Source organism: Nansenia antarctica (assembly GCF_963989245.1).
Source record: "Nansenia antarctica genome assembly, chromosome: 7".
NCBI classification, from domain to species: domain Eukaryota; kingdom Metazoa; phylum Chordata; class Actinopteri; order Argentiniformes; family Microstomatidae; genus Nansenia; species Nansenia antarctica.
This window is the reverse complement of record NC_137677.1, coordinates 61,168,963-61,178,962: the sequence shown is the minus strand read 5'-3', so window position 1 is coordinate 61,178,962 and position 10,000 is coordinate 61,168,963. Positions and strand designations below refer to the sequence as shown.

General features: G+C 47.7%; 1 protein-coding gene across 1 annotated transcript in view; it reads left to right on the top strand.

The window, feature by feature from the left end:
• stxbp5l (syntaxin binding protein 5L) overlaps positions 1-10,000 on the top strand; it is a gene marked incomplete at both ends in the record, with an annotated part of 156,459 nt that overhangs the window by 134,856 nt on the left and 11,603 nt on the right. The window contains 2 exons of the mRNA XM_080535581.1: positions 599-652; positions 4,374-4,559. Of these exons, the coding sequence (XP_080391707.1) occupies positions 599-652; positions 4,374-4,559 (240 nt within the window). The remainder of the gene's footprint in view (positions 1-598; positions 653-4,373; positions 4,560-10,000) is intronic.

Here is a 10,000-nt window from a genome sequence, read left to right as displayed (position 1 = left end):
GACACTTTGATCGTCTTTAGGAATAGTTTTGTGAGAATATGTCCAATGGGCCTTTCAAAAAAGAGCCCTGTCAGTAGTACCAATGGGGTTCCTGGTTTCACTCAGTGTCTTTAGTCTTGATATGTTATGATTCTTCCATTTATTCTCTATTTTCATTGTTAATTGTTATATGCTGTTTTTATGTCTGCAACCCTGTTAATTGTGCGGCTTCCTGTCTTGGCCATGCAGGACGCTCTTGAAAATAGATTTTTTAATCTCAATGAGATTTTTCCTGGTTACATAAAGCTTAAATAAAAAATGTAATCCGGATCTGGTATATATGGGAACGCTGGCCTGGGGATTCCATGGAGCATGAGATGGGAAAGGCCTCCTCTGCATCTGCCTGGCCTGTGCGACTGGCACACTTATGCATGTTCTGTTCCAAAAAAATACCCAAATATTTCAGTTGGTTTGTTTCTTGCTTGTTTGTTCTTTTGGTTTCTGCATTGTTTGGCTTTGATATATTTTTTTTGTTCCACTTTTTGGTTTGTTTTTGTTTTTTAATTTTTAGTTTGGAAAAGATTAACTGCTCCTTTCTTTCCTATTTCTTTCGTTTCAGTAAAGGGACCGGGCAGAAAGTTAAGTCTGCCAACAGATCTTAAGACTGATCTTGGTACGGTAGGCGAAAGCCAGCAGTTTCCACTCCTTCTTTTCATTTGATTTCATTTACTTTCCTCCTCTTTTTGTCCTGTTATTGGCAAACATTTGATTTTACGTTTGTTTCCCTTTACTTGTCATCACTCTCAACGCAGTTTTTTCTTCATACAATCAATCAATCAAAGTATTTTTCTTATCACTCACTTCTCCCACTTGCCTCGGCCCCTTGTGTTCGTTGTTCTTTGACTTCTACGTATTTTGATTTATTCGTGAGCATTTTTGTTTATCGTACATTTTGCAAGTGTTTCCAAAGGTGATTCGTACCTCATGGCCATAATATGGTAAAGAGGTCTATCTCTAAACTCGCTCTGTCGCGATTGGACCATCCTCTGTCTCTATACAAGCCTTGCTCCATTGTGATTGGATCATTCTCTTTTCGCCAAACAGCCTTTCTCTACTGTGATTGGACCATTCTCTACTGTACCTCTAAACAGCCTTACTCCATCGTGATTGGACCATTTTTCCGTTCCTCAAACGGTCTTTACTCCATTGTGACTGGACCATTCTGCATTTCCTCCAATGACACAACGCTCTTTCTCAGCACATCTCTAACCCGTTTAACACCTCGTTGTCACAGGTTTCCTCTCTGCCATGCTTCTGCTGTGTCTCACCTACACCCTCTCTGGATTAACAACCTGCCTCTTTAACTCATCAACACAAATGTGCAAATGACGCCTATAACTTGTGTGAAATAATGACTACTTTTCTTTGACAGGTTTGAAAGATGCTTTTGTAAACATTGTAACCCTGTACTTGATTGGAAGATAGTAGGGATGATCAGAGTGAATAAAACAACAAAGAGAGAGAGTGATCCCATTGTTAAGAGATAGACAGACAAATAGATATACAGACAGATATACAGATAGATATGCAGATAGATATACAGATAGATATGCAGATAGATATACAGATAGATATACAGACAGATATGCAGATAGATATACAGATAGATATACAGATAGATATACAGACAGATATGCAGATAGATATACAGACAGATATGCAGATAGATAGACAGACAGATATACTCCAAAATTTCGTTGTATGGTACCTGTACTGTATTAATGACAATAAAGACCATTCATTCATTCATTCATTCATTCATTCATATACAGACAGATATGCAGATAGATATGCAGATAGATAGACAGACAGACAGACAGACAGACAGACAAATAATCACCCACTAGTTACTCATACTATCCATCATCGAAAAAAGGTTCCATCTTGTATGACCTTGGTAATCAGCATGAGATAATCAAATGCAGAGAAAGTCTATGTTTAATAACAGTCCTATTTAGTCTATTAGCATACTGATGTCTATAATTAGATCTCAGCAGCTGTCTGTCATTAAGAGGAAACTGTACACCTGCTGGTCGCAACGCAGTGGGAGTGTTCCTTGGGATTTAATTATTTGTGGAGAGAGAGTTTGTGTGTGTGTGTGTGTGTGTGTGCGTGAGTGCGTGAGTGCGTGAGTGTGTGTGTGTGTGTGTGTGCGTGAGTGCGTGAGTGCGTGAGTGTGTGTGTGTGTGTGTGTGTGTGTGTGTGTGTGTGTGAGGGTGGGGGGTACAGTGACCTATTCCCTGACGTGGACCAGTTTTCATCAGACTGCACCAGGGCAGGACTGATTTCCTCCCTTTCAGATCCAAACTCCGTAATGCCAAACCCCCCCTAAGTCACAAGACACAAAATGGCGTCAAGCCCAGTATTGCCCTGGTGCAGCCTGCTGTGAAACCGGGTTTGAGAGAGACGCACGCGGACTCTGTGTCACCCCCCCGACTTGTTCATCCTCACTTTGAAAACCGAATCACGCACGTTTTGCATTAATGAAACCACCCAAAAACAAGGGGATTTGGACTTTGGAACTCTGTATTCATTCACACTATGACTCAGGGAGCCAAAACACAGGGAATTGCAGGAGCCTGTCCAGTATCAGAATCGGTAGTTACCTCTATGCCAACCACCATCAGGAATAATTATATTATATATGAGAGAGAGAGAGAGAGAGAGAGAGAGAGAGAGAGAGAGAGAGAGAGAGAGAGAGAGAGGGAAAGAGAGAGAGAGAGGGAAAGAGAAAGGGAAAGAGAAAGAGAAAGAGACCAGCATGAATAATTACAGTCCTCAATGTTAAGAAGCTCCCAGCAGGCCTCCCCTGTCCCAGACTAAATGATTTGGATATTTTCCTTTGAAACAGGCAGAGTCTCTGTGGGAGGTGTCAGTCAAAGAAAGGCCTAAACACGACTGACAAGAAATGAGAGCAAGAGTTGAGTGAGCTCTCGCTCTTTGCTCTCTTTCTCTCTCTCTCTCTCTCTGTCTCGCTCTGTCTCTCTCTCAATCTCTCGCTCTCTCTCGCTCTCTCTCTCTCTCTCGCTCTCTCTCTCGCTCTCTCGCTCTCTCTCTCTCTGTCTCTTGCTCTCGCTCTCTCGCTCTCTCTCTCTCTGTCTCTTGCATGGACGTCATCAGCGGCTTAATTATGGCTCTCTTGGCAGCACAGGTTTTTTTTTCTATGGCTGATGAAACTGTGGAGAGAAAGGAAGAGAGAGAGAGAGAGAGAGAGAGAGAGAGAGAGAGAGAGAGAGAGAGAGAGAGAGAGAGAGAGAGAGAGAGAGAGAGAGAGAGAAAGAGAGAAAGAGAGAAAGAGAGAGAGAGCCAAGACAACACAACAGAATCAGTTTGGGTTTTCTTCCTAGCTCATTAACATATAGAATTATGATCAGAATATATAATTGGTGTACTGGCAAACATGCACACACACAAGTAGGCAACACTCCGACACACACACACTCACATACAGAATAGGCTACTGACACCCACAAACATACACAGTACTGTGAACACACACACACACACACACACACACACACACACACACTCAGTGTGCATTCACCGTGAAAAGCATCTTCCCTCCTGAGAGGCATATAGCAGTATGCTGTTTCAGACACTGCACTGAAGTGCAACCAGTTGTGTTCTAATATTGATTAAGACTGGAACCCGCAGTACGTAGTAATGTCTCTCATTGCTTTAATATTTATTTTCAAGTTCAGCTCCACTTCCCCTGACATTGGTCTGGTCTGGTCTTTGGCTCTGCTGGTCAAATATTGAATCCCTGAATTTAATTGGCGTCTCTCAAAAAGTAAAAACAAAGTTTGATGCAGCTAGAGTAGTACGTCTCGGGGAGAGAATCACTGTGAGGATGAACAACTCATGTTCAAAGCCTGATCCTACCCAATACTCACCTGGTTCTCTATTCTTTCATCAGTAGTTCTATGTCTTGGCACCCATTGAATGATGCTGCTCCCTGTGTTAAGACTCTCTCTCTCTCTCACTCTCTCTCTCTCTCACACACACACACACTCTCACACACTCTCTCTCTCTCTCTCTCTCTCTCTCTCTCACACACACACACACACACACACACTCTCTCTCTCTCAATCTCACTCTCAATCTTTCTCCCTCTCTCTCTCACTCTCTCTCTCTCCCTGCATCTCTCTCTTCCTCCTCTCTCCCTCTCTCTCTCTTTCTTCCTCTTCCTCTCACTACTTTCCCTCAACAACCTCCCAACCCTAGACCCACACAGACACACCTCCCCAAACCCCTCTCCCCCACCTTTTATTCCCCCTTCTCTTCTTCTTCTTCTCTCCCGAGGTCTTTTGCTAATGCTTTTGCCGTTGTTGCAGATCATGTCAATGGACATTGCACTAGCCCCACCTCCCAGCCCTGCTCCGTGTTGGCGGGAAAACCTCGCATCCCGGGGGTCCCGGAGGGTCCCAGGCTGACCCGCAGAGGGCCCGGCCGACCACCCTTCCGCAAGGCCCAGTCCGCCGCTTGCATGGAGATCTCTTTGCCTGTCTCCCACACCGAAGGTGTGTGCTTGTCTATGTCCCCTCACTTAACCCCCCCCCACCCTCCTTAATCCCCCCTCCTCCTAATCCTCCCCCCCCTCCGTCCCTCCTAAATCCACCCTCCCTCTTAATCCACCCTCCTCCCCTAATCCCCCTCCTCCTCCTAACACCCCCCCCCCCCCCCTAAGTGCATGCCTACCAGTCGTTCAGGGCTGAGGGAGGGAAGGGAGGGAGGGAGGGAGGTGGGAGAGTGGGATATCTGGTGTTTTATAATTGATTCTCACTGTGCCTTTTTTTTTTTGCTTTCTTTCTTGAGTTTTTTTTTCTTTTCTTAATTGAAATGAGAGATCGTTGTGTGCGCTGAAGTGTTAGCCCGTTGACGTGTGGCTGAAGTGGATGTTACAGTGTTCTGTTTTCCTCTTAACCAGCCATTATCTCAGGAGTGTGACTGATGTTTTTCGTGCCTTTCTTGTCACCGATTCGTGTTTTGTCTCCTCGTGAGCGCTCTCTCGTTTAAGGGGAGAGAGGATGAGTTTCTGTGATGAGTTTCTGTGATGAGTTTCTGTTCGAGGAAAAAACAGGCTAAAGGAAAACGTTCCGTATTCAAAACCTGCGGGAAGAATATACACAGATTGCCTGTCTGTGTTTCAATTCTTCCGACTGATCAAACATACTTTATTTGAGCCACTACAGTATTCTAAACCACCAAACCAAGCCTTATAAATGCTAGGTTTTAAGATGGTTTAAAGATGGTTTAGTCTGTTCACACATCTCCCAGCAAAGGTGCCCACCGGACGCCATCTATCGGTCACTCTCTTGGTTCCACACCAGCACACACTACCACCACCACATGTCACCACACTACCACCACGACACACACGTCACACTCTAGTCTACACTGTCACAATGTGTCGTTACACTACCACCACCACGACACACACGTCACATCTCACACGGTCACAACGTGTCACCATACTACCACCTCAATACACACGTCACACTCGTTCTGTCTCCGTGTCAGTGTGTTCAACCCTGACAGGGGTTGTGCTACATACAGTTGTGACCTGTGTGTGTGTGTGTGTGTGTGTGTCTACTTGTGTGTGTGTGTGTGTGTCTGTGCTTGTGTGTGTGCATGTGTCTATGTCTGTGTGTGTGTGTGTGTGTGTGTGTGTGTGTGTGTGTGTATGTGTGTGTGTGTGTGTGTGTGTGTGTGTGTGTGGTGTGTGCGTGCATGTGCGTGTGTGTGTGTGTGTGTGTGTGTGTGTGCATGTGTGTGTGTGTGTGTGTGTGGTGTGTGCGTGCGTGTGTGTGTGTGTGTGTGCATGTGTGTGTGCGTGCATGTGCGTGTGTGTGTGTGTGCGTGCGTGCGTGTGTGGTGTCAGAAGTGAGTCTAGCACAAGCAGGTGTGTCGCCATGCCTTCCTGTCTCTAGGTGTCTCACCTGCCTTCCTCCTCAGCTGTCTCTTCCTGTCTCCATGGGCCTGAGCCAAACCACCCCAGAAACAACAACACTCGCCTCTCGTTCCCCCCAGGGCTCCCCAACCCCAACCCCTCTGTGGACTTTGATCACTTTGAAAAGCACACAAAGTATACGCACTTATACGTGATCAGACGCGGTATATTCAGACCACGTTCGAAGACTGCCAAATCAGTATGCTGCACTCGACTTGGCCTTTGGGACGATTGCCTTTGTTCTATTTTACCAAGTATTCGAAAGGACACAACATATATACGTACCTATATGCGCCTTGCACACACCATTGGTGTGTGAATGGGTGAATGAGAGGCTGTTGTAAAGCGCTTTGGAGCAGCTTTGGAGCAGCAAAAAAGGCTATATAAGTGCAGTCCATTTACCATTTACCATATGTGACGCAGGTCTGAATATATCAGCTCTGTGCGAGTTGGGTCTGTTTCACTGTTGTGTTAAAATGTGCTTTTAGGCAGCCAGTCGGAGATAATAGGAGGTAATGGGAGCCATCTAGAGAACGATCAAGCGATGATTCACGTCCACTTTCCCCCTGCGTTGTTGTTGAACACTGTTCCCTCAGCCTAGCCTCCCGGCCTGCTGCAAAACACAGCGGGAAAAACGCTCCCATCATCTCCCATCGCGGTGTGCATCAACATCCCATTATCTGAAATCACACACACGCACGCACACACACACACACACACACACACACACACACACACACACACACACACACACACACAGACCCAGTCAATCCTCACTCACTCCTCCGAAACAGATTGACAGTGTCAAACAGACACGGACGATGTCCGAACACAAAGACGTCCACGGTTGTCTGCCCTAAATGACACGCGCGTCCTCCGACGAGACCGCTACCCCCCCCCCCGTTATGTCGAATCACGTCACGTGACGCGTCATCTCGCCGCTCCGATCGGACGTCCCACCGTTTCCGATTCTCTCTCTTTGTCTCTCTCTCTCTTTGCAATGGAAGACATCTTGGGGGTGGAGGAAATTGTCAATTTAGAGAAAAATGTTTCCAGAGTGCTAGGGGAGTCTTAACACACACACACACACACACACACCAACACAGAGACTTAATCCTCAGAATATCAGATAAAGTAAATACGAGGTAATTCCCTGCGGGGGGAGATAGATTCAGTCTGGCCAGAGGGGAGAGGAGAGGATCAGGCGTGGCTAAATGGATGTTGCGCGCCGTATCTGCGTTCGCTGTGAGATTTTAATAGGTTTCTTCACACAGGGGCGAGCGGTGTCGCCCCGGTTTCATTGAACAAAGCCCTCTCGGGTGAGGATTAAAGAGACGATTGCTTTGTCAGTTAGAGTTATTACAAGTCCATGTGCAGCTTTAGAGTCTAATAAATAATGATCCGCTATGGATGTAAACATACTGCTAACACCGCGGTAAACGGGGTATTGTATTATACAACCCTAAGCAATGCACAAGACATGATGTCAAAAACAGTACATTCAAGAATGATGAATTCTGATTTTAGCTCGTTTTCAACAGCCGCTGGTGAGGCTATGACATACCACCATACCACCCTGTATTCAGTAACCTAAACATTTACGACTATTGATAGGCTATATGTTATGTATATTGGTTGTAAACATAATCATCTCCTCTCTGGCCCTCCTGATTTCCCTGAATGTTAGCCTCCTAGCCTGCTAGCATTCCGTCTGGTATTGATCTGATGTTACAGCATGCACTGTCAGTAAACAGAGGCATCCCAGGAGTGTAGTAAGCCTCTTAAAGCTCTTTCTAGCCAGGTTAGACCAACACGGACCACTGGCCTGTCCTGGACCCCCAGGAGTCACGACTCCTGTCAGATTAGAACACAGTAATGGTCCAGTCGTTTAGGAACAAGATCAACTCTGCACTGGAGAGAGAGAGAGAGAGAGAGAGAGAGAGAGGGAGAGAGAGAGAGAGAGAGAGAGAGAGAGAGGGAGAGAGAGAGAGAGAGAGAGAGAGAGAGAGAGAGAGGGGGGGGGGGGGGGGGTGACAGTGACAGTTCCTAAATGTCACTGTTAGCTGCTCGAGATGGAGTCTGATGTCTCTTTCACACTAACAGACGGAGGCAGACAAACAGACAGGCAGACCAACAGAACAGACAGACAGGCTGGCAGGCAAACAGGCTGGCAGACAGGCTGGCAGGCAGACAGGCAGGCAGGCATGAAGACAGGCAGGCAGGCAGACAGACAGGCTAGCAGGCAGACATGAAGACAGGCAGGCAGGCAGACTGGCTAGCAGACAGGCAGACAGGCAAATAGGCAGGCAGACAGGCAGGTGGGAGAGATGGCAGACAGGCTAGCAGGCAGACAGGCTAGCAGACAGGCAGGCAGGCAGCAGAGCTTGATGTGTTCCAGGAAGGAATCAGGAAGGAAGCCCTCTAACCACCTACACCCCCCGCAGGATCTCACACAGCCCTCTAACCACCTACACACCCTGCAGGACCTCACACAGGAGTACTAACCACCTACACACCCCGCAGGACCTCACACAGCCCTCTAACCACCTACACACCCTGCAGGACCTCACACAGCCCTCTAACCACCTACACACCCTGCAGCATCTCACACAGCCCTCTAACCACCTACACACCCTGCAGGACCTCACACAGCCCTCTAACCACCTACACACCCTGCAGCACCTCACACAGCCCTCTAACCACCTACACACCCTGCAGGACCTCACACAGCCCTCTAACCACCTACACACCCTGCAGGACCTCACACAGCCCTCTAACCACCTACACACCCTGCAGGATCTCTCACACAGCCCTCTAACCACCTACACACCCTGCAGGACCTCACACAGCCCTCTGACCACCTACACACCCTGCAGCACCACACACAGCCCTCTAACCACCTACACACCCTGCAGGACCTCACACAGCCCTCTAACCGCCTACACACCCTGCAGCATCTCACACAGCCCTCTAACCACCTACACACCCTGCAGGACCTCACACAGCCCTCTAACCACCTACACACCCTGCAGGACCTCACACAGCCCTGTAACCACCTACACACCCTGCAGGACCTCACACCGCCCTGTAACCACCTACACACCCCTGCAGCACCTCACACAGCCCTGTAACCACCTACACACCCTGCAGGACCTCACACAGCCCTCTAACCACCTACACACCCTGCAGGACCTCTCACACAGCCCTGTAACCACCTACACACCCTGCAGGACCTCACACCGCCCTCTAACCACCTACACACCCTGCAGGACCTCACACAGCCCTCTAACCACCTACACACCCTGCAGGACCTCACACAGCCCTCTAACCACCTACACACCCTGCAGGACCTCACACACAGCCCTCTAACCACCTACACACCCTGCAGCATCTCACACAGCCCTCTAACCACCTACACACCCTGCAGGATCTCACACAGGAGTACTAATCACGTCTGTGATTAACACTCCCACTATGGTCCTCCCAGTGGACACAGTGGGAGAGGGGGGCTAATAGTTACAATGAAGGACTGAAACACACACACACGTACAAACATAAACACACACACACACACACACACACGCACACACACAAACAGTAGGGACAATGCTATATCGGGTCGGTATAAACAGCACTCTCTCACACAAACTACAATCACGTTTTTGTTGACTCGTAGCGCTGTCGTTCAGCCGCGTTCCCCCGGTTCCGCGTCTGCGTTTCCCATTAGCATGCGCTCAGTGTTCTACTCGTGCAAGGCCCACGTAAGGCCCGCGTGCGCTCCATTACAAACTAAAGCCATCCTGACATTCCGGAGATCCCACTGTTCCATTTATATCCATTTACTTCCCAGAAGCATCGGAGTTAGAATGGCGCTAAACGCCCTATAAAAGAACCCTATTAATTTAATAATAATTCCCCAAAAGAGCAGTTACGGTACATTCAATCGCTGTCTGTTTGATTGATTGAAAACTTTATTAGAAGATTTGCAGAAGTAGGTACATGAAAGACAAG